This window comes from Mugil cephalus, chromosome 22 (assembly GCF_022458985.1).
Source record: "Mugil cephalus isolate CIBA_MC_2020 chromosome 22, CIBA_Mcephalus_1.1, whole genome shotgun sequence".
In the NCBI taxonomy this organism is placed as follows: Eukaryota; Metazoa; Chordata; class Actinopteri; order Mugiliformes; family Mugilidae; genus Mugil; species Mugil cephalus.
The window spans coordinates 5,441,441-5,467,149 of record NC_061791.1 but is presented as its reverse complement, the minus strand read 5'-3'; the positions used below and the strand labels follow the sequence as shown (position 1 = coordinate 5,467,149).

The 25,709-nt window shown below is 42.8% G+C and overlaps 1 protein-coding gene across 11 annotated transcripts in view; it reads right to left on the bottom strand.

Annotated features, from left to right (window-relative positions):
• The window catches only part of magi2a (membrane associated guanylate kinase, WW and PDZ domain containing 2a), a 215,123-nt gene extending 190,696 nt beyond the window's left edge, over positions 1 to 24,427 (bottom strand). For 4 of the 11 annotated variants that reach the window (XM_047575037.1, XM_047575038.1, XM_047575039.1 and 1 more), the window contains exon 1: positions 23,946 to 24,425. In XM_047575037.1, coding sequence (XP_047430993.1) covers positions 23,946 to 24,246 — 301 coding nt within the window. In that variant the 5' untranslated portion in view covers positions 24,247 to 24,425. Of the gene's footprint in view, positions 1 to 23,945 lie in introns of all 11 variants that reach the window. The other 7 variants (XM_047575040.1, XM_047575049.1, XM_047575043.1 and 4 more) reach the window with 4 other exon arrangements.
• Between the last annotated feature and the right edge of the window lie 1,282 nt (positions 24,428 to 25,709).

Sequence of the window (25,709 nt, the reverse complement as noted above, 5' to 3'; positions counted from 1 at the left end):
GCTGATGGATCACCAAAGTCAGAAGAATTTATAGAACTATGAATATCCGTATAAAACTGCAGCACCACAAATTCAAATGTGGAAATATTTCAGTCTGGACCAAAGTGGATGGTGTACCGGCTGTCCGACCAGCATCGTCATCCAAAGAACCCTGCTGTGAGCGGAGCTAAAAAGATCCTCGTGGATTTTCAGCAACAGTGTAAAAGGCCTGGCTCATCAGCCTCGCTCGCAAAATGTAACTGCGAGAGAGAAGATCTTCTCCCTAATTGAGACCCCGTAGATGTGCTCCATTTGCAAACCTGTCATATTAACTGTAATGGGAACGGTAGAGGGTGATTACTAGGGGAAAATCTGCAGAAATCAGCATAACACGATGCTCGTCGACCTCCACATAAAGAAAATAAACAGCGAATGGTCTCATGCACTGAGCTTTTGGACCTAGAATACGTGAGGATGTTATGTACCAACCACTTAGACCAGACCAGGCCCCTCTACCTCATAGCAATGATTCTCCTTGGTGGTAGCAGCCATCCCCAGCAGGATGCAGCCTGACACAGTCGAAACAACTAAAAAAAAAAACATGGAGAACAACACAAGGTGTTGACCTGGCCTCTAAATTCACCAGAAACTGATCAAGTATCTGTGGGATGATCCCATAGGACACCACTAGAAGGCCCATGTCCATTCTCTGTAACCCATAAATCACAACTGTTTGGGAGGCATAACCCTAACCCTAACCCTAACCCTAAGGGAGACCTACACAACATCAGGAAGGTGATGAGACAATTGCTTTGGATGTGAACCAGAGCAGACAAAACGCTGATCCTGTCGACACCCGGCAGTACGGTAATTGCCTCTCCTCATGAAGCTGTCAGGTGTCAACATTTTATGACTTAACTCGGATTACTGCTCGCACATTTAATTTTCTTTGATCCTGTGACAAGCTGTGGGATTTTTTTTGCATTCAGACTAAGCTAGGAGTCTGTGTACAGACAGGTAAATATTTTCCCAAATGACATTCTGTCGACTGGTGTGGACGCTGGCAGGAAACTGAAAAGATCTCAGAGTCTTCAATAAGAGGAACTTGGACTCACCAGTATTGAATCTCTTATCTCTCTCATTGTTTTGACATCTTTGGGTATAATATATATATATATATATATATATACACATATATACACAAGTCTGAGCGGTTAAACCTGCATGAATGAGAGTGCTGCTTTCAGTTTTATTGACACTGCATTGAAGGGACATACCTAAAAAACGAAATAATTATCGCTTTAAAAATAAGGTGCATTTTTCAGTCAACCCCTTCGCAGGAATGGTCGACGCCAAGCGGCTCAAACACAAAGTGACAGACTGCCCTCATCACGCACTGAAGTGAATTCATTTTGACAGGAACAGTGCATTCTGTTCAAAGATTAAACTATTCAATTCAAAAGGGCATGATATTTGTGTCACTGGGTGATTTAATGAGCACAAAAAATAATGATATAATCTGATGGAAGCCATATGCCAAGGCCAACTTATTCAAAGGGGACAGCATGTTCAATCACCGTCAACAGGGCCACAACCAGGGACACGGACTTACGGGGAGGAAATGTGCTGCATGCATAAAATGTTTGAAGATATGTAGAGGTGAATTTAAGCCTTCCGCACACTCATATGAAGCTGAGTACTAAGCCGCACTGAAGGGAAACGAAGAGTATTTTCCCTCCCTTGCGGCTAACCATTCTGCGTTAACTGCAGTACCCTCAAACTGTTTGCTGTACTCCATAGGTAAGTCTCTGTATTTACTACCAGGCACAAAGACACAGTCTCTTGTTTCCACGCTTTCAGACTAGAATTGTGGAGAGCTGTTCCTGCTGCAAAGTCATTTTAATTGCTTTAAGCCAATAAGAAAACGCGCGGCGGGGAATGAATGGCTTACGCGCTGCTTCCCGGGCGAAGCAGCAAAACAAACCTCCTGCTCGCGCAGATTTCCTCCCCGCTAAATCCCAGAGACCGTCTCATTGTGTCTCTCTCCCGGGTGAGAACAGGAGATAGGGAGGTCACAACACGGAAAATGAGATGAGTTGAGTGAGCAGATTTTTTATTGTGCATTGACAGAGCCGCTCCCGCGACGTCTGAATCACGCAGCCGGGCTTTGAGGGAGTCAACAGCTCCAGAACTAAAGAGAAAATACACAAACGCGGCGACTGTTTTATTGTTCCCAGCATTTTATTAATGAGTTTACGCCCTCTACATGTCTGTTGGCGAACTGATGATTAATCTGCCCATCTGGGTGGGGGGGGCGACTAGAGAAAGGATGGATCATCCTTTGGTCCCAGGGCTTCTCGTCACTGTGTTGCACTGGTGAGGCCATCTGGGCCAGAAGAGAGCTAATCAGTCATAAACATGCCACGAGCTTGATCCCATGTGGTCACCTGATCACCCATTAGCATCCAAACTGGAATCTGAATCATTTTTTGTCTCTGCGAGAGCTAAATGTGCATGTCTATATTTTTGGAAGCTACTTCTGAGCAATGTGCAGAGATTGTTGTGTCACCAAATACTGAGAAGACTCATTCAAGGTCCTCATAGACCAAGACTTGCCACTCGGCGGCCATATTTGGCAATGTGATTGGGTAGTTATTCCACGCTAATAAGACAAGGCTTTAAATCGACAATGAGTTGACATCAAAGAAAACGCGACTAGAGTTGTAGAGTTTTTTGAAGACGTTTCGCAAAATTTAAAAATGTAGCGTTAACTTATGTCCCCGAGAGGTTTCAACGCCCCTTCACATCTTATGACCAGAGCCTGTTAACGAAATGTTAGAGCAGCATTCAATGGAGTAAGAGGACATGGACAAACAGGTAAGTACCTCGCTGTTAACAGACACCAGTCCAGCAAATTTCTGCTGGGTAACACCCACAGATGTTCCTGTTTAAATCCCAACTCCCCACTAGTCCTTTAGAACAGAAGAAGCTACTTAGAACATCTTCAAGACACTATACGAGATCTACACAACATTAGAATGTAGGCATAATGTTGTGCTGGATCGGTGTATAAATTCAACATGTCACTAGAGCAGCAACCTAGAAAAGATCCTCTCACTCATTCAATACAAGCTCAGAATAACCTTGTTTAAATGTACACAACACAACACAACTTTCATTCAGCCTGCAATCTGTTTAGCCTCATTAAATCTCGACAGTCTGTTTAAAAAATGACTCATCATTAACTCCTGGCTCAAAGACTGACCGGATTTTGGAGATTCATTACATGGAAGACTTTAAAGACACGAAAATATAAAAACTACTTCAGAGGCAGAAAAGAAGAGTATTGCTTATTTCTTAGAACAGAGTTCTGTTCAAAGATGTCACAGAGCGACTGACGTTTAACCTCGAGATAGGTTTGCTGCAGGCAGCTGTGACCATGTTGCTGCTGCTGTCTTATAAATCCTCCGACACTTGGGAAAGAGAAGAGAAACAATATAATAGTGTAGGTGGTTTTCTGCACCGCTTAGATGAGGTTGCACATCTGTCATAGGAGCTTACTTTCCATTGTTTTTGTTCCAGATGCATTCTTTGCATTCCAGTGGCCGTGATTCCCGTTGACTCGAGAGAGGAGGGAGGAGGGGACAAGACACTCTTCTTGGCTCATTCTGTAACCTTGTTCTAAAGCTCAGTCTAAGGTGTCATTTAGCCACTTCTGAAACTTTCCCTACAGTGACTAAAGTCATTGATTTAGCAGAAACTCAGAGGTGCTTCACAGCCTTTCTGCTACACGGAAAGTTTGTGGTGACAAGTAATGACAAAGACGTGGGTGAACCTCATGTCTGGACCTTTGGGTGTGAAATCACCAGATCACATCCAGAAAAGTTTAGCAGGCAGTGAGTTGAGCATGACAATTTGCTTCAACTACGTCTCTTGTGCAATGACACAAACTTGTGGGAATGACAGCTGACTTCATGACATCAGACATGAGCAACCAAATCCAATTACAGGCATCAAAGTAATCAGCGGTTGCAATTTCTCCTCCATAAACAACCACTCTTTGTGATTACTTCTCTCATCAAAGACACATAGTTAGTCTTCATGATGACATCTTCACCTAAGGCGGATTGAAAAGCTCAGAAACTTGAAGCAATGAGCTCAACAGGTCATCAAAACGCTATTACTTAAAGTTACACTGTGGAGCTTTTGTCTCCCCCTTCTGGTGGCAAGAGTAAATACACAAAGCATATATTTTATAGTGCCTCAACCCTTTCATTGAACTCTCTCCAGGCACTACAGAGAAGTTTCTTTTTCATCTGAAAAGTCCAAATTTCTCCTGGAAGCCTTCATAGAACCCAAGTTCCATCCGTAATGTACAAAGTTACTCTTCTAATATAACTGGAGTTTGATTTGATATAACTACCTCCAACCGTCAGCCGCTTAATGTAACAATTACTATGACTGGGCCCATATTTGTCAGCCTTGTGATAAGCTTGTGACCTGTCTATAGTTTTGTTGCCAGTTCAACCAGTGCTATAGGTTCAAACACATCACCACCACGCACAGGTATCGGATCTTGTATCATCTTTATTTTTCTCATTTAGAAGTGATTCCTTTTGAATTAAGTCCACCAACATCCCAATTACCAGGAAAATCACCGAAAAACGAACATACTCTGAATAAGTATTTTACTGGTCCAGACCAAAACTTGTATTCAGCCTTTTCAGAGTTTTGTAAAAACTCCACAAATGAAGCATTAAATAAGGCTTATTAAACACGGCAGCCTTGAAGCACTGGCAGCAATCAGCAATAGACAAACAGCAAGCCTGTCTAGATACTTTCAAACTCATACCAATTACCATTAACGTCTGGGAGCCGTGCAGCTTGGCGGTCAGTGTCGGCGCTGGCTATAAACCGTTTGGTATGGTTCTCCACTGAAGAGTTTCATGTGTACGAATGGCCATTTCTCAGCCCCGCGAGTGCAGGAGGAGGCAAGCTACACTGATAAGTTACAAAACAACACTAAATTTTCATCTTTTCTAACAGCGTTAAGGCAAAAAAATCTCAACACGCCTTGGGCCAAGCTTCTAGGATAATTTGCTGCACCGCAGTAAACATGGCTTTCTACAACAAGCAGAAATGCCTCCAGGCTGCACAGTGGCTGCGCTGGAATGTCTTGGACCGAGTTGTTTAGGGAACTGTGTATATCTGTTTGACCTCATTAGTACCGCGGGCCAGGGCTACAGTCGACGTGCCAAGTCTGTACTCTCCCCACTACTTTATGCACACTATAAGGAAGCTTGTTTGCTGGAATGAATTAGGGAGGCTGCAAAAAGAGGGATAGAGAGGAAAAAAAGAGTGTTTGTGTTTAGTTGAACAGGGATTAACTTACACTGTTGGCATGTTGATAAGGACACCACAGTTGTAAGATGAGGGGATTTGGATGTTAGAGCACGGGAATAAGAAAGTAAATAGCAACAAATACACCCACAATGCACACAACATCTGTGGCATACTAGTGTAAAAAAGTGTAAAAATCACAGCAACTGTGCCATTTGCTCAGACACAAAATGTGCAAAAATATTCTAGGGTCTCAACCAGGCACCGCAGTCCTTTTTTTGTGCATGCGAACCTGCACACACGCCACCAACTGTAAAGGTGCACAATGCAAAATGAACACGAGACCGTAATGTGTCACGACAAGCGGCCAGGACTCGTGTTCATCCTCCAACGCTCGAAGAAAGCGCTCGGCGGATGGAGAGAGAGAGAGAGAGGAGAGCACTGGGACTCAGAGCATTTAGAAATGTCTCAATGCCTTTCTGCACAGGCGGCTCAGTGTACGGCTTAACCGAGGCGGGCACATTCCGTGTGCAGCCGTCAGGTAGATACCAGGAGGTGTAACGGAGAAGGCCAAATTGGTTCTGGCGTTTTAGAGGAAGTGGAAATGGAGGTACAGTAGGCTGGAAGTACTTCATCGATGGCTGTGGCTCATGTGTAATGATTTCATATCTATGGGCGTTAAGGAATTCAGACAGCGTGTCTCTGAGAGTGGCTTAATCATCAATAAGGCCGATTCATCCAGGTCCAAAAGTTAAAGTTTAGAAAGGACGTGGAACCACATCAAAGGCCTTCTCTACAGTATTGTGCCCGAGTGGAACGGGGAGTTGTTTAAAGCAATTGCAACAGAGAATTATTCTCAATGCAATCAACTGACCTCCTGGTATGTGTACGTCAGCTCAGTCATGCAAAATACTCGGCAATGAATAGATCTGTTCAGGGAGTTATCTCCAATACTGTCCTCCCACCTCCTTTACCATTTGCATTCTCCTCTCCAGGCCCCAGCTGCAGCATCAGGCCCACCGCACAGTAAACAAGAGCCCAATTTAACCCTGGGACCCAATTAAGTTGCTGGCATTCAACAAGAATTGTTAAAAAATTCAACTAAACGAGGCCTAGAACTGAGACTCTACCAAGCCAATTCAAAGTCTGACCCATTTCTGATTCTTTGATATTATTCTTTTGGGTTAGGCGGCTTTGAAAAACGCTCAATTTCACAGAGTTAAAACGCCGCAGCCTCGCTGCGCGCGAACCAACAAGCGACCTGTGAGTCATCGAGATGCCGACAACACAACAACGCGCCTCATCCAACTTCACAAGCAGGGATGTTTAGCGCTCCCGTTTGGGACTAATTCAGCTCTGAGGCCTTTTTTTTTTTTTTCGTGCAGCTTTCCATCACAGATGCGTAAAAAACACCATGTAGCTCCTCGCCGCATGGGGTCTGGGTGCAGCAGCGGCCGGATGGCAACACCTACAATGCAGGCTGGCACAGGAAGGGAGTCGTGGAAGGGAGGGACGGAAAGCAGCACAGAGCGCAGATGTAGAAAAATGTAGGGGGGAGATGGAATGGAAGCTCGGCAATCCCGTCCTCATTTGCCACGCCTAATTAGAATAACAATGGGCGCTTTCATGTTAGAATAATAGATCCCTCATCACTCATCATAATGGCTAGAAACATGGCCGGGGCTAAATCTATACAGTCTGTTGCGAGAACCGGGGAAGGCTCATATAGTAGTCTATGGATTGAAGGAGCGGCTAATAGAGGCATTGGTCTGAGTCACTGGACTGAAGCCAGAGGCAACTGGACAGTTTAACGAGCTCAGAGAAGCCAGTGTTACAAGGGCACTGCATTAAATTCCACTACAGCAGTGAGACTTTTTCAGAGAGTACACACAGCAGAGTGTAGACCAGTGTGAGCTTAGACAAGTTGGACAACTCTTCTTTATTGCTTTGATACATCTCAGTGATGGCCTTGCATCAAATAAAACTCCTCACTTGTTTTTTCAGTACTACTGTACGTTCTGTAGACGCCATAGATACCCAACAGCGGCGAGAACAGGTATAAAAATAGATTTGTTCTGATTCACGGGAGAAAGATGCAACATCAAGAGACGTTTCTGGGTATATTTTGTGTATCCACATGATCGGAACAAGTTGTAAACAACAAAAGGTCAGTATGCACGAAGCATTTCATACAAAAGGTGAAAACTTCTCAAAGTATTACGAAAGAACCGTAGACAGAACTCACTGGCGTCCTAACAACCTGAAATGGAGCTTAGGTGAAAGCCCAATAATGAAGATGTGTTCAAATGTTTTGTCTCCATTTGTCAACAGTCTATTTGTGCTGCTCCTGCTGCTGCCTTCACTTCATCACTTCCCTGCGCCGTCAAAATCACTTCATTCTCAATTTCAATGTCACCGCGCTCGTCCAAAGACCTATTTGGCCGCGTTCTCTGAGTCAATCAGCCCCAGGTCCCCGTTCTTTAAATTCATTGCAGTTCTGTCACTCTGCCCTCCAGACCGGCTGTCGTCATCTCCACCTCATCCAGGTTCTCGTGGGGGCTAAAGACTAAATTTAGCCCATATCCTCAAGCACCATCAGCATCTAGACCTGGCGGAACCGGTACCGTCTATTAATGGGGCCCAATAAAGTTTTTTTGCCATCCAATCCGATACCACCTCTTTATTATTCACTATCGACTGATCCAAGTCCTGATCCAATATTAAATAAATAAAAAAATCCTCCCCTGCAGATTCATGAAGGCTTTTCCTAAGTTACTTGTATTCTCATGGATCCCTATGCACAGTGCGACTGGAACAACGCTGCCAAACTTAATGTAGAAGAAAGTTGAGCTCCCTTTGTCTCCAGCATCCAACATCATAAACTACCTAATCCTCTCAGGAACATCTTTCACCTTGACACCGTCGCTAGGCAACATTATTAAACAAACATCCACACTGCGGACATATTTAGTCACATGACTTTGGGTCATCTTCTTCTCCGACTTTTGGCAGATTTGGGCAGCCACCACTGAAACAGAAGAAACTGTTTTGTTTTTGGCAGCTTTGCCACAAGCTAAATGAAAAAGGAAGCCCGATACAGATCTACGCCCCAGTCCCAATCAAACTGTCAAACTGACGAAATATTAACCCTCAAGATCTAGTAACTTCAATAAATTTCGCACTTGTCGCACCAAATGTTTTACTGAAATGTTTCATTGCTTGCATATTTCAAAGGTTGGTATCTGTTGCAGTAAAGCTCCACTTCAGAAAATTGATAAGCTTATTTAAGCTATTGTAGTGATTGCTTGGAACATGTGTAGGTTGCTGCTAGAAACATCAACACGCTACCATCGTTACCATTCAGTCTGAAGTCTTTTGAAGTATTTTAATACTATTTGTACCAAACTAAGTTTTCCATTCATGACTGCTTTGGCTACAATGGTTCCTGACAAAATAAATTCAATACAGGCTGTAAGTTTCAACTCTGAAGATGGAGATGACATGAGGAGAATTCAAAATTTCAATTTTTCAACTTTCCTTTACCATGCTTTTTGGATTTAAAGGGTTACACTCCTTAAATCGTCCCAAGAAAAGGAACACATGCTCCCTGGAGTGTAATCAAATGTTTTATAAACACCTTATTTGACCCCAAGCGATGCCAGAATCTACAAGACATTGTGCGTACTCTGAAAGAGAACAAAAGGTTCATTAAATAAAGTACATGAAATTATCTTTTCTGAAAAGATAATGACAAAGGCTTCTCATCCAGAGCCAGAATTCTGTGGTCAGCGAACAAAGCCACTTTCAAACGTGTGCGAATGTGTGTTGGACGGGATTAATTTGACACGAGCATCAGGAGAGTTGTCAACAGTGACCTTTGAATGGAGCTCAACGGAAAGAGACAAAAAGGTCCAAATCCCATATTTACGCCCAAGGAGTAAGCTTTAACTCAACGGCATTGACTGAAAGGGGCTGACTGTGCCTTCAATTTTCTATTCATTCTCTTCGTCTCATTAAAGTCGTTTTTCCCCACTGCCTTTACACTCAAAGAAAATAATCAAAAGGAGGAGCTGAATGAGGGAAGAGGACGAGGGAGTTAGAGAAAGGGATATTAATCGAGGAAGAGTGCAAACAGCAGGGTGAGGAGTGAAAATAGTGAAGAACCGCTGCGTTTTCACTAATTGTTGGGGGAAGTCAGGGAACGCTCGCTGTCCAACTTCTTAAAAGTGTGTTGCGATGGAACAGGAGGGTATAAAGGCCACACACTCCCCTGACCTCGGTCTAATTACTGCATACCTTGTGGTGAATAACAGCAATTCTGCAGAGACTTGAGGAAAGGATGAGGACGGTGCGATGGCAGACGGCTGCCTAGTCCCCTTCGTACCTCCCTGTGCTTCAAAAAGCAGCACAGCAAGGCTCTGCTACCCCGAGGCAACGAGAACTTGTGAGGAAAGCATGTGTGAGTGTGCATCTGCCCGTTCCACATTCTCCACCGTCTCCACCGCTAGCTGGAAACACACTCTTCCCTGGCATAAAATGTAAAGACACGAGTTGTGAAAATTCAATAGAAATTTGGACAAAACAGACTTCGCACCAGGCCCGAGAGGGATTAATTTCAATCAGCAACGAGTTGGATGCAAGTTTCCACCAAACTCAGAATGTCTGACTCAACCACACTACGAAGATAAAGGCAAACAGGGATTATTTTGGACAACATATTTCCAGTGTGTGAAGCTCCTCGTGGATGAAATCTATTTTTTTTTTTCCAGAAAATAACAGCCCAGGGCCAAGAGTTTTTTCTTTTTAGGAACAATGCATGGCCACAGTACTGTATGGGCGAAAGATTCTTCTACATTTCACCCTGGCATCAGAGACAGGCATCTAACATAAAAGATTGATTTTAACCGCCAAGTATGCGCCAAGTTTAAGAACAGCTGTGAAGAATAATGCAACTGCGGGGCAAAAGACAGAACAGATTTCACATAAACCATTGTCAACTTCAGCAATCACCCTGTAGAACAAAGTAAAGTCCACAGGGGAGTTCATAGCATTCAACATTCATTATCTGTTATCTTTGCTTAAAATTTGGAAACACAGTAACAGCTTCTTTTATTGAAACAGGAAATTCTGATGCCTTTAGTTAAACAAAAGCTCCCATTGAACCATCTGAGCAATTCTTACATTTCATCACAAGCAAGTGCATCCAACATTATAACTGACTATGCCATAGCAGGTCCATAAAATTAATTGCAATCACAGTATCCTGATCTTATGAAGAGATAAAGGTGACGTAAGACATATCGGTTTAAATAAACCTGCGATTTACTTGACTAAAAAGCATTGCACATCAATTTGTATTTATCACGTGTTTGTCATTGGATAAAAATTGTTACGCTCATTGAATCAGGCATTACAGGGAACTGTTTCAACCAATCCAAAGAAGACGAGTCTGGTCTCTTCCAGGTTTATTTCTAAGGATGTCCCAATCAGTATCAGGGGCCATTCCAGACATTTTTTTTTTAAAACAATGGTTGGATCGGATCATTTGCAGTTATTTATTTTAGGTTAGGTTAGTAAACGGTGGTTGCCTAGTGTCAAAGCATCCAAAAAACAACACTTGAATATGTCAACATTATATAAACTACTTAAAATGACAGAAAAAAATAAAATTCCGTATATTTTAGTGTCTTACTTCAGTCCACGTCCCATACACTAACATGGAGGGGGTGGAGCTTATTACCTATATTGCAGCCAGTCACCAGGGGGAGCTCTACTTGCTTTGGCTTCACTTTTAGAAGCAGTCATTGTCTACGATGACAAATATATTTGCATGTACAGTGGCTCAGCGTAGTTAAACAAACCTTGGACAGATCCAGAATTTGTTCCAGAAACCTTTCTTTTCCTTTCTTTTAAAACGTACAACTTACATACTTCTAATTTGATCACACTATTATCTTTTTCATTCTATGGAGGGCGAGTCAGTGACAACTAATGTTACGACGGCACTTCCTCCATTTTCTACTCGTTTTGCTAAAAAAATTGGCAGCAAAAATTCAACGTTGATCTCTGTGTGCATCATTGACATTGTCGGCAATGGCGACCTGTGGCACATGTCGCTGCTGTGAATGTGTCATTTTAGACGAAACAAAAAGGCCAAAAGTGAGAAGCTTAATATTTAGAACAATGGGTCCGACTGCTGTGTGACTCATCTGAAAGATTAGTCGTCCGACAGCTTTTCAAAAAAATAAAGCATGATCTCTTCCAAGTTGATGTCAAGCACGAAGCTCCATCTCACCACTTGAATCTACAAAAACAATCTGCTCCATCTGAATATGCAATATCTGGGAATGATGCATGTACGCGTCGCAGACAGTCGTGAGACACCAAATCCCTTCACTGTAAAACTGACACAAACAAGACAGTAAACGTCCTCAAAATCAATGAGGAAAATAACTCTTCTTCGTCTACTCTTCCCCTCTCGCAAACAAACAATAAGACTGACGAGACAGCTTAATCTCATTTTAATTCTATTATGATGGAGAAAAAAATAAAATCCAACAGAGGAATTATTTTAGCTTGTCGTAGAACTATTCAACATTAAAAAAAAGGAACAAACGCAATCAAGTAAACTGTAATTGAACATAAAAACTGGGGAATGGCAAAAATAAATGTCAAAGGAGAAGCAGCTGTCAAAGGACCTTGTGTAAAAAAAAAATAATAAAAAGTATAAGCAAATGCCTGAAGATGTGTCCTTCATCTGCACAGGAAACTGCACAGTGGCTGTCAGCTGAATTGAGCCAGAATAGTGTGAAAAAGCCGAGTGCCAGCCCTTCTCCTCTCGCTGTCCGTCAACTCTCCTTTCTGCATTTTCTCCTCTGCATCTATTGAGCATCAGGTGTTTGTGCCTCTCTCATGGCCAGCCTGTCTTTCAGAAGGACCCACGCTCTTTCTTTTTTTTTTTTGACAGTCAGGAGGGCATGAATAATGTCTACACACACGAGGGCAGACGGGCCGAGCTGCACAGCCAGTCTCTTCATCTCCCGAACCCATTTAAAACATGCCTCTCCCTCAGTTCCCAGCGGGGAATGGGATGAAATGAGAGTGTGAGAATGGGAGGGAGGGAGGGAGACAGAGAGATTGTGGGGAAAAAGAGCTAGAGTGAGAGACTGTGTTGCATATGTAAAAAAAAAAAAAAAAAAAAAAGCCTCCCAGGAGCGATGATGTGAGCTGGCTTAAAGCAGCTGGAGGTGACCTCGCTCCAGGCGAAACCCACAGGCGGAGAGAGGCTGCTAATGGGAAGCTAAACGCCGGGGAGAGACTTGACAAGAATCCTGAAGAAAGTCAAAACTACATCCAAACAACGGCGTCCTGAGATTATTAATGCTCGCTGAGAGACAGATGTGGTCAGCGCATAGACTTGTCAGTGCGTAGGGGGTCACGACATACAGACAGTTATTGAATGCGCATGCTAATAATGTGTCTCATCGTTCCTTGTAGAATCTATACCGCCGGGCGGTAAATCAATGTCTTGCTTACGGTCTTATTGCAGACTCTTCGACTTGTCAGGATCTGCTGCCCTGTCAGTTCTGGATTGGGATTCTTGCATGTAAGACACGCACTGCTCATGCAAGGGCAATGCTCTGCAGGACCACACAGTTTAGTCTTCTTTTAATAGATAGTTTGAAGAATGATTCGACGTCACAATGCCACAGGGTGATTTGTTTAACCTTGCATTTTGACCGGAAAGGGGGGAAAGTTAAAAACATGACTATCAGGTTCTCTAAAACTCAATAATCAACATGAATTAGTTGGTTAAACCTGTACATGAGCGAGGACATGTATTAACTCTGGCCAAATCTGAACGACAGTTCAGTACTACAATACTGTCTAATCTACCAATGGTGCAGATGAGGATGTGTATTTTAACCTAATTAAAAGGCAATGAATCAGTATAATACTTAAGTAGCCTTCAAATGTATATTTCTTTTTGGAGATTTACCATTTTCCTACAAATGAGCCACAGTCAAACTTAAAGAGTGTAATGTCTATGGTAAATTCTCCCAATGGTCCATTGGGTTACATCAATGGCCACCAACACCTAAACTCTTTTGTGCTTGAAATCTAAAGAATCTACATGAATGTTGAGACATTCATGTAACGGATTTCAAATATCTGTTATGCAAACAGCATATTCCATTTGAATATTGTGAATTAGGCCTTTTTCTCAAATGTAGAATTTTGGTTTATGACATGAGAAATATGTGAGTCCAGTTTTTCGAAGGATGTTTTTGGAGGTAAGCATCTGGATTGGGGTTTTCACTGTAATCTGCAACAAAAAAAAAATAAATAAAAATCTTTCTGTACTTCTGGTTGTCTCCAACAAGCCAACAGTTTGCAAGGCCGCACACACATTTTCTGGCTGAAAGGAGAAAATTTAAACACTTTTAAACATCGTAAGAGACGCGGACATCAGTAGGCTTTTTGGATACACTTCAACTTTGAAGAGGAAAAATGGGGGAAGTGTAAAACATTGCTTTGTGAAAAGGAACATTGTCTTTTATTGAGAGAAAATAAATGCAAAACTCAAAACCTTCTGGGCATGTAAAGGTAGTAATTTCTCTTTCTAAATCGCCATGAAGGTGACGAATCTGCTACTGAATGAAACCAGCCCTCAGCGCAGAGAGACTGGCAGCCTTAACCACATCAACTGGATTTGACTTGACCTCACGGTAACCTGACATTTTGTTCCTCCGTCAAATGTTGTTACTTTCCATTACCAGGTCCTTGAAAGAAATGATTTGCGTTAAAAAATCCATCATGGTCCAAAGCCAAACCTCACAGAAAAGTGGAAAACTAAGATGGACACAAATGCAAACACTCACTGACTCAAAAAAAACACACACTTGTGTAAAACACGAAGACAAGACTATTTGATCTTTAGCCAAGAGATGGGCAGGAGAGGCCACACTAACCACAAGGCTCTCAAAGAGGCTTTAATCGCTCCATATTGATTGCTCCTTTTTTTGGTGAATCAGCAACAACTTGTGTGGGCTGAGGAGTTTGCTTAATATTCCCTTCTCTGTGTGAGCAGGTCAGCCAATTTCACCCTCCCCAATGCCTTCCTTCCAAAACACCCCATTTATATCTCATTTATATTCATACCACTAGCAATTTGAGGGTGTCGAAATATGAACTACTCCCAACATGAAATATGAAAACTCTCCGTATCCCTCTCAACAATATCCATCTATAAAATTCTGCAAGTTGCACAACAGCAATCCATAAGCACTCGGCAATACATCACAGCTCCACGAGCGAAATCTGATGTTCTCTCTTGGTTCATCATCTGCCTACAGGGCTGCTGGGTTCGCTCCACTCCACTCTTGATAAGGAAGAGACACAAAGGAGGCTTAAAATAAGCCCTCTCCGTGTCATAAAAAAAAAAAAAAAAAAAAAAAAAAAACAAGATGACAGCAGTGATTTGTCGCAAAGATGAGAGGAATCACTGTATCTTTGGGACAAAAGAGGCGTCATTGAGACTTGACAACAGACATCATGGGAAGGTGTGCTGTAGAACAAATAGCACACTCCTGGTGTCACTCAAAGCAAATCTGTTTGCATGTACAGTAATGACGCAAATAAATCATTCACTGTCTCCCAACACTTTGACGCTGGCAGCTCATGCGTCACCGGCAAAAAACATCAGCAAACAGGATACAAGCTCTAGAGTAAGTTTAAGACAGTTTAAGACTATAAGTGGGAAAAGTATTATATGTCTACCGAGTATCTTTGTCTACCTAATATCTGAAAATGACTGTAGCTTGGTGGTGTAGACTGGAAAACACAATGGGATTAAAGTTTTTCTCGGGGTGTGCCAAGGCTGCGCCAAAGTCGTCCATTGGGTCAAGTGGTGTCAATCAAAAGTTCAGAGTTCAGAGCTAGTACAGGCAAGCTAACTTAGGTTACGATGGAGAACAGCAAACGCAGGCTGAGTGTGGACGACATTTACTGGACCACTTTTGTTGGAGTATTGTCTGCTCTATAAATTTTGGTGATGTTTTTTCATCTTGTGAGATTTTCTTGTCTCCGAAAATGATTAGCCACGCAAGCGACTCCAGACATGGTAATGTTTGGTGGGTCAATCAGTGCATCGGTCCATCGATTTGGTCGCTAATGGTCCAAGATGGTTGAAAATATTACAACAGACAGGATGAAATTTGGACTTTGTTCACAGTGCACTGTTCTGCTGAACCATAAGTCGGTTTTTGTTGAGTAAAATAATGTAAAATTGGTGCAAAATGTTTATCGCTCAACGTTTCATAACTGCTACCGTCATTTCTACAAACCCAGGCATTTCAGCTGCGACTAAAACATCTTTCCTGATTTGAAACGCCAGTGCTCCGGTAATTTCCTTCCATCTGTGCCCGGTTCACACTTTCCTTTCCTTTCCCACCCAGTTTGTAGTCATTTCAGCCCACGTAGGCTCAATTAAACACTCGTGTAGGTTCAAATCAACATTTTAAACAATGAGCGGCACCACACGTGTAGCCGACAGTGCACACACGAAAGTTTACAGCCTTCCCATTTTTCAGTCCTCGGAATAGTTCAGCTTGCCACAGCAGATGGTTGTTGTTGACAAGGAGGGAAAGACAGTTATATGTGTGTGAGTGAGTTTGTGTGTGTGTGTGTGCCTTATCATTACCTGTCCCCAGAGGTGAGCCTGGCAGTCAGGCAGTGTAACAGAGGCAACGACAACACGATCCCTCCACCAAACCTCTGTCAAGCATGATTGGACAGGATGTGGTAAGTGGTGCACAGGCCCAAGGGAAACACACACACACAACCACACACAAACACCGGAGGATAGCAGTTCTTCATGCTTGCATGTGTCTGTATGCGCATTACACTTTCTGTGTTGCACTTGCCGGTGCAACTTTACACTCTCAGCGGGACCCTGACAAGAAGACGGATGAGTCTGACTACGCTGAGAATCATTACCACACTCCCAACAACCGCGCGCATCTCTGACTCAACACAACTTCTCCGGGATTGCCCCGTCCCATCTTTCAAAACAGCCGACAGACCAGTGACCAGCCTGAACTCATCATGAATCACATCAATCACTCCATTACTTGGGCGCGCATCGCTGAGTTGATAGTGTCACGGCATGCTAGTTTTCACTTCGGATGATCTGGATGGGTTGTGTTGTTGTTGTGTTGTTTGCGTGGATTTTTGGCTTCCTTATGATACAGTAGGTTGCCCTAAAGAGTTTGGTGCTGACCCCTGCTCATACTGCACAAATAACTTTATCCAGCTATGAGGACTATGACTCAACCGCAGCCTGTGCAGCATAATGCAAAGGCTAGCGCTGTGTAGCGTTTTCCTCGTTTCATTGGGTTAACATAATCGAATTTTTGGTGTAGAAAAGCTGTAGTGTGATTATCCAAATACATCTGGGAGAAAGGTGCTGGGCAAAAGCAATGAGATAAACGTGCGGAATAAAAGATCTTTCACTGTGCTTCGACTCACTAGCGTCTCACAGAACAGACAGTTCGTCTTATTTTAAGCGTATTTTCCTCTGGTTCGCATGTACAGTGATTGCGTACCGGGCTCTAAGTGCTGCCAAAACTCTTCCTGAAAGAGCGTTCCTGTTCCTGAACGCACCCTGCAGAGGCACAGACGGAGCAGCGCGGCTCCTGCAGCTAGCATACTGCTCCCCCTCCTGTGTGGACGCTTGTATTATGTCCAACGCTTTGTGGAGATCCTCAGAAAAATACGGTCGGGTTTTAAATGAGCAATTAAGTCCGTTTGAGTCTTTTAAGTGAGCTCTAATTCCACTGTGGACGAACCACATTTGTAAAAATCTTTGAGCAAAGCACTCAGAACTTTTGCTGGCCAGGTGTCCCGGTGACTCGTTCAGGGACGTACCTTTGAAAGACATATGTCACGTCATCGCTCCTATTTCTATCTGTGTTTAGCCTTCCGCCTATAGAGGTTGAAAACAGGTCTTGGTTTTAAACTAAAGTAAGTAATTACTGTCAGTTTGGCGAGTACAAGATATATAGTACAATTTCCTTTTAACATTTGCTTTTACTATGCAACTAAGTAGAAAACAGTTAACTTATTTATGTCATTGATTTTGAAATTTAGGGGTGATCGTCAAAGCCAATTACGGTCCATCCTCTGGGAACAATTAACGTCCACTCCAATTTCGTGGCAATCCATCCTTGCTGAGATGTTTCCCTGAAAACTGAAGTGTTGGGCTGACAGTCCGACCAACACCACTGTCCCTGGAGTCTCACACTTAGCTAGAAACAACCTCTTAAAACTAAAAAAGGTGCTGCCATGCTCGCTGCCATCTCTGGCTTGCTAAGGCTCCCCAATGCTCGGGCTGCTGTAATGACTTTCCCCAACACCAGCTAACACTAAGTGGGCACCCAGCGAGCACACTGATTGCCTTCGGCTGACCTGGAAACGTCCGCTCTTACCTGCACCCAACACCACTCAGCCGAGCTCAATCAGCGCGCGGTTCCCAGGCCAAACTGGAGCACGGCTACAGTGAGAGCTTCTCACTGTAGTGGCAGTGAAAGATGCAGTGACAGCCTCCATAGCCGGCTGCATTAATCCTTAACAGGAGCTGAAATAGGAAACTGAAAATGGGGTGCCGGAGTTTGTGTCTGTGAGCCGGGGAGACGGAGGAAAAGTATCATTCGGCGTGACGTAAAGCTAATTTATCACAATGGCTTTCTTACTGACAAGGTGACAGTTCACTCGTCATGCAGATTACCGAAAGAAAGACTGAATGAACGGCGAATGGATTTGTAATGCGTGTGACAGGCTCGCTTTTTCAGCGTTTCTGCGTTGTTTACACACCATTCTGTTTGGTTTGTGGAGGATTTGAAGAAGAAAAACACTTAGCAGAAGATAAAGGCTGAATGAACAGGGAAGATATACTGATGATGGATTTTGCTTAGCGTCAATATAATGGTAACAATGAAGGAGGTTTGTTGGCAAACATCCAGTAAGGGAGTGGATGGGAAGTATTGCTACTTACTCCTTTTCAGCATCAGATTGGAAAGTCTCTACCAGTCAAATTGGTCAAATTGGTCTCATGTGAGCATTGGTTTCATTGGTTGGTTCATAAGAAGAGGGATGCATTCAAAAGGCCTCTGAGATAGTCCATTATTTCCGACCACCTGTGAATACCAGTTTCTTTTTTTGGGATTTGCTCAACTTTTATTTGGAGTTGGCTCCAAACTTTATCTGTGAAACCATGTAAAAGAAACCCTTCATTTTAATAATATGGATGACCAGTGAGTAATCTGTTTTAATAAAGCCAATAAGTCAAGGGCGTAAACTTCAGTGAGAACTCATAGAAGGTTGTTGACCATTTAGCATAAAAAACATTTCTGTAATTCAGCTAAGCTAATGAGGCTACCAGGAGGAGCGGACTCAATCTACTACCGCAGATTTAGCTTATATACAGATGATGTGCAGCTATTCATTTTCAACTGGCTCAACCTCAGATCTCTGACGCAGACATGTCCGACATTTACATGAACTTCCTTCAGTGACTGACTTTTCTTTATACCTCTACAACAGTTTCAATAAACTTTATCGTGAAGTCTGAAAATGTGCGGCATTATCTTTTATTGGTAAATCCGTGGGGACCACAACACAGGCCGCAGGACACGGTCTAAATACCATCCCTACATTACCCAGAATGTCTCGCTCCAAGCAGAATTCATCATGTCTCTGGGAATGTAATTGGCCCTGCGCTCTCTTATATACACATTAGCATTTTGTGGCGATCCTAATTGTGTCCTACAGAGAAGGCCTGATTGCTGATGGCGAATGAATCTAAGCCTCACCTCAGAGACTAATAAAATATCTAATACCGTGTGCATGTATGTGTGTATATGTGCATTTGTGGGAATGCAACAGTGACGCTGTGCTAGGATTTTATATAACATAAAAAAAAAATAAAGCCGTGTTTTATTATGAAGAGAATTAAAACGTGATTCATGCTTGCTATAAAAGAAAAAGGGTGAATTGTCATCGAGACTTTTAATTACAGGGAAGACTACTGAGTAAGTTGGCAGTCTAGACAAGACATCCTCAGAGAAAGAAAGGGACAGCTCTTTTAACGGACCACTGCAAAAGGGAAATTGATGTATTATTCAGAAAGGCCATGAGCATCCTTTGGAGATCAACCATGCATATACTCTGGACTCTGACCCTGTTCCTTGACTGGAGAGTACAAAGGAGGCAAAACAAACCGGCCCTGACTGTTTCAGTGGGATGTAGCTGGTCCATTGTAAACCGAAATCAGAGAAGGTTTAAAGTTTAATTGCCGACAGTTTCTCCACCTGAGGTTGCACCTCCTTTTAAAGGATAAAATCTAAGTTACACTCGAGTACAGCTAAAAAGCCAAAAGGGTTTTCAATAAGCGTCTCCTAAAAGAAGCTGTGCACAGGCAAACACATTGTTCTTCCAGTAACCCTGGATCAATTCAGAACCTCGAATACCGCGCAGGTTTTCTCTATGAGTAAAGGCTTTATTTACAGCTGAGCGCGACACAAGCCTTCACCCATCCTTTAGTACACTGTAGGCAAACACTGCTCAGTACTTAAAAATACTCCGGCCTTGAATCAGATCCACGCTTATAATTGCAACATTTTTTTTTTTTTTCACATAAACCAACTATTGAATGAGGCAACTGCATCTATTCATTCCTGTCAATGCACTCCAGGTTTTCTAAGAATAATCCGCTGTCGTTGCTTTTGGTAGTGATAGCTTTCCAATGTCATGCACTAGAATCACAGGAGGTCTTGAGTAAGAGTCAAGAATATGATTGCATGGTACTATGATTGTCTTGCAATCAGACAAATCACATGCAAAAAGACCCGGTTCACCAAGAGCTTCATCCCCACAGCCATATCTGGTTTTCCTTTCCGTCGTCATATCTCTCCGTACTATCACTGTGATATTGGTGTTGGGTGTTTTATGTGCAGCCTCAAGTGGCCATTTGAGAAACAGCACTTCCAGGTTGATTTCATCTTTCAGTCCAGATGTTCCCAGTTTGTTTATAGAATCTGGGAACCCATCAGTTATCATTCGTTAGTTTGTGGATTCCGGTGTAGCCAACACGACGTCTTGTTCCCGCCATTGTTTACAGTCCAATTAGCAAGTTTAGATGAAATTTGTGTGGAATTTGTTCACAAGTAGCCACTTTACACTTGCCAAAGAGTTTTTGTTCAGCAGTTTTAGTTAGATTTCTTGCCGACAGGGCTTTTTTTGATCTCCACGTGCATGCACCTAAAGACAGCTTAAACATCGTAGATCAATACAACTGCAAATACACTTCAAACATAAACCAGAAAACTTCCTGTCAAAATCTACTCGCTTTACTACAGATCCTGTTCATTCATATGCAGATGAGTTAAAGTCGGGCAAAGATGGCAGCAGTTCTACCCTCTACATGACGAGCCGTGCTCGGCTGCATCCGTCCAGCTAATACAGAGTGTTGTGCCCTGCTACATCTACTGCACTTCCTCGTCATGTGGACATTTCCAGGTCATTCCAAACAAAGTACTGGGAAACATTCTGTGGCTGGAGAGCATGTAGGGAAAGGAATATTTACAAAACTACTTACCATACAGATAGGTTTTTTATTCATATAGCATCAGAACAAGTGGACTTAACCGCGTTCTTGACTCCCTCTCCTCAATAAGGAATCTATTGAGACAGATTACACGAGTTAATGCGCCTCTGCTTGGAAATGAAAAATATCTATTTCTGAACATACAGCTGCAAGGGCAGTGCGAAAGTGTGTTTCCCCCCCCATAATATTTACTTAATGCACATATCAATCATATTAAAAACAGCTTGGCACTGTAAACAACCGATCGAGCAAACACGAGCAGAGCCACGGGAGAATATCAATCACTTCGGCAATCACTGGAGGATATAAATATTTCATGAAAAAAAAAAAAAGTAACACATTAGTTTGATATAGGCTTGGCTGCCTTTTGAATAAATCCCCGTTGTGACGCCGAACACACACACGCACACACACACATATGCGAGCACACAGGCTAAGACTTTGATCCAAAGCCTCTTACAGGGTTTTGCAGATTTTTCACCCCAAAATGAGATCCCACCGATCCCAGTGCCGGCTCTCGAAAAAAAAGACACCGAGCGTCATTAGCTGCAGGCATCAAAGACGGCCAGAGGGTCCACGACACACGAGCCTCACATCCAGAGGACGGAGCTGACAAGCATCAGATAGAGTCTGGGGTTGGTGCGAGCGAAAGCAAATTTATGCACTCCTTTTAAATGTGAAAGTCGACATCACGCACAGTCTGACATTTCCACATCAACTATTTGTCCCGTAGACGACGCGACCACGCAACCTCATTTAAAGCAATCCACAACAATCGAAAAGCTCTCCGTAATGTTCCCCCCGCTATTTCTGTCCCATTGAATATTGAGCTAACAATGACCTTCTCGTGCTTTATGGTATTTTTCATTTCCCATGGCACTGCTGTAATGTTGAAATAAGGACTCGGGGATTTGCTCTAATATTCATACAATATCCTTTCCGAATTCAATTTAGCCCACTCAGCGGAGCACAAATTGGATAATAAATATTGCACACTTAAACGTCCGCTCCGCAAAAATTTAATCAAAAATAAACCAAAATCGTATACATGACCCAAAGGTTAAAGTTAATATGTAGTGCAACTTTCTATTATTCAAGACAGAATGTAAACTCTCAAGCAGCCTGGAGGTTGGACGAGCTCGGGCAGACGACAACACAAAATGAAAGCACGAGATATTGTTTTTATTGATTACTTTCTCTGCTACTTGTTGCGTTGATAAATTATGAGAAATTTTAGTTTGAACAGTCCTCCACAGAAGACAAAAAAGATTGATTAACTTTTTCAGATCCAAGTGTTTATAAGTATGTGTTTGACTGTGATATTATGCTGCTTTGCAAAACAATACATAGTACACACTTATGCAATATATTATACATGGCCTTTAAGGTTCAACTAACACCGTGACCTTATTAGTCGATGGTATACCAACGTAGGCGCACGGCAACAGCAAACACAAGTAGCAGACATTCTTTTTATCCGTCAGTAAACTTTACCCACCACATCACCACAGAAAACAAACGCCACAAACAATCAGTCAACCAATCGAATTGTTCACGGGTTCATTTTCTGTAGATTGACTAATAAATTCACACTTTCAGAGCTATCCGTTAGTGCCGCTCCGCACTACCAGGACCCCAGAGGAAATATCGACGTGGGCGGACGACGACATAAAATTAAAGTACTAATGCAATCCAGTTCAATTCTGTTTATACACGATCAGCCTCCAGAACAGTTGTGACTCATCAGAGGATGGACATGAGCCTTCTGAGGGGTGTCCTGTTGTGTCTGGCAAACAGATGGGTTGGGATTTAGCGAATTTGGCCGCTCTCCTGTGTAGGCTGCATCCTGCCGGGGGAGTGTCACCGGTACGGGGTGGTCTCGGTGGGCGGTGGACGTCTAAGCAGCATCCACACAAATGCCAGGTCCAAAAAAGTTTCCCAGCAGAACAATGAATTGTCACAACAACGGTTAGCGTTATGGACTTCTCCCGTCAGTGGTTTTAATGGTTTTAACGATCCCAAGAGGCTTTTACAGAACCCAAAGCCGGAACCTCAAGAGAAAAGCACTATTAGGTTTCCCCTTTTACAGGTTTCGACTTCAGAAAGTAATGAAAATTCAACCGAAATTGGCACATTTCCTTTGGTCTGAGCAAAAATTTGAAAAATATTCTGTTTATCGTGACGATAGGTAAAGAAAAAATGATTAATTGTGAGTGAAAAACACGCATCAGTGACAGTTAATTTCATTAACAGATGCGCTTTAATTGATTTTCTGTGTATTTTCATGGAGTTTCAAAGTAAAATGCGCTCAAATCTAATGTAATCTAAGGTAATCTCCTCTAATGCAGACTAATAGTTCCTCTAATGGAATGTTTTTACCTATAATATTACATCAGGGACACTGACTTTCCACGAGGTGGCTGCATATTTAGAATTATTTTTTACTACGTTTCCAAAGTTCAAAGCAGTTCAAACTGCTACGGCAAATGACAAATAGTTGATTTGTGACTAATGCGTGAATGTGTGTTTTCTGACAACTGTAACACACCCCCTTAAAAAAAAAAAAAAAAGAAAGAAAAAAAAGAAAGAAAAAGCCAAACACAGCAGCAGGAGCCCTGCAACACCACCAACCACCAAAACACGCCTTGAACGCCTCTTTAAAACAAATATTAATGGCGAGAATGGCATCATTTGTGTTGGTTTCTTTGTTGCTGTGGCAAAGAAACTCTTCAACTGGTTAATTTTGTTGCAGTTTTTCGAGCACAGTAGGGGGAGAGTCCAGCTATCAGTTTTTTTTTGGGGGGGGGGGGGGGGGGATTGGAGTGGAGGGAGGGGGGGAGACAATGGCAGCGCTGTCAAAAGCTAACGGTTTTCTAAAAGAAAGGGGAGGAGAGAAAAATGTCCGAGAGCAAAAACAAAAGAAACGCGAGAAAAAAAAAAGTTGCTTTGAAATAAATCTCACCTTGTTTGACGCACTTGAGCCGGACGGGGTCTTTGCTGTGTTTGACCACGGCGTGGACGTCCCTGGTGGTGAGTCCAGCCACGGGGGTGTCATTGACTTCCAGCAGGAGTTCATCCTGGAAGAGTTTGCCGCTGTGGCACGGCGCTCTCCCCGGGGGAAGCTCCCCGATAACCGGGAACTGTCCATTCTCCGCGCCGCCCTTCAACTCCAGCCCCAGCTCCCCCTCCTCATTCCTGCAAAGGACACTCTCGTGGACTTTGTTAGTCCAGTGGTTCCTCCTCTTCTTCAGGCTCTTGGACATGGCTCAAACAGTGTGTATGGGGGGGGGGGGGGGAAATATCACATGAGTGCGGCCGTGTGGAAGAAGTTTTTTATCGCGCTCTGAAGTGCCCTCCAGTGCCACCGTCAACACCGCCGTGCGTCCGGTTTCGGGGCTAAACGCCAGTGGTATCCATGTCAGCGAACGCAGCAGCTGGATCATCAGTCTGCCTTTTCAATAACTGAGCGATGTGATGCCTTCACGGGATGCACGAAAAAATCGGAGCAGGCATGTGCCTCGCACAGAAACGCGAGAAAGTAAAACAACTGCATGATAAGCGTTAAAAAATGATTGGTTACAGACAGAAACCCCCACATAGAACATATATAGAGTATTTACATGTATATGCACAAGCACAACAGTGTAATAGGTCAAATAAAATTAAAAAAGTTTAAGAAAATATCTTTTTTTATTATTATCAAATCCAATCAGCTTATTTGAAATTTATACTCAAGGTGTCCACACGATTCTAATTTCTCCCTGACTTGAGTTCAATTAAAAGCAAGTTGGCAGTCACGCAAGGTCCCCAGGGAGCTCTTTAGCTAACAGCTAACCAAAAAAGCTGCACATTTTCTTTGATACACATCCATAAAATGCAAAATAAATTAATTAATTAAAAAAGTCATCTATACTTGCTTTATTTTTTAAATGATTAATCGCATCAATCGTACCTGTTTACAACTCCAAAACTTCCAAAGTTTACAAGTTTACGAGTCGTACATGAAGGCAGCTTCAAGCTCCAACCAACCTAACTGACCCGGATGTGAAGGCTGGAAGAGGAGGAGGAGGATGAGGAGGAGGAGGAAGGAGAGAGACGAGGGGTTTCCCAAATCTTCCATGGAAAAGAGAAAAGGGAAAGAGAAAGTGGGAGATCATTCCACAGACGTGTTTTCAACAGGTTAAAGAAGTGAGCTCTGTCTCTCAGTCAGAGTGTATCAGACTTTTACATCATTAAGTAGAACTTTAAAAAAAAAAGAAAAAAGAAAAAGAAGAAGAAAGATGAACTGGCTCAGATTGGTGTCATTCCTTTAACTCGGGTTCACAACTTCATTCAAATACTTTAGTTTATTATTTCTAACATCCATCTGCAAGATTTCATTCCTTTAATCACCCTCGAGGTCTCACGCGATGTATTTACCGGCACGGAAGTTTCTCCTCTTGACTGATGCTCAGATTTCAGAGGTGTCTAGCAGCATTTACGACACACCGGGCTGTAATAGCTTTATCGTGCGCCAGAAGAAATGGCTCTAAAGGGAAAATCCCCTTGTGTTTATCTTAAAGTAGGGGGACATAAAGCAAGTGGAGAACTGACGGAGTATAATCCATCTTCCAACAAGCGTGTGTGGTGGGGCTTTTTTCCTTCACGTTTAAAACTTCCAATCCGCTTTGCGACAAAGCCTCCTCCATCTCTCGCCTCCTAGCTCTTTTTTTTTTTTTTAAGAAAT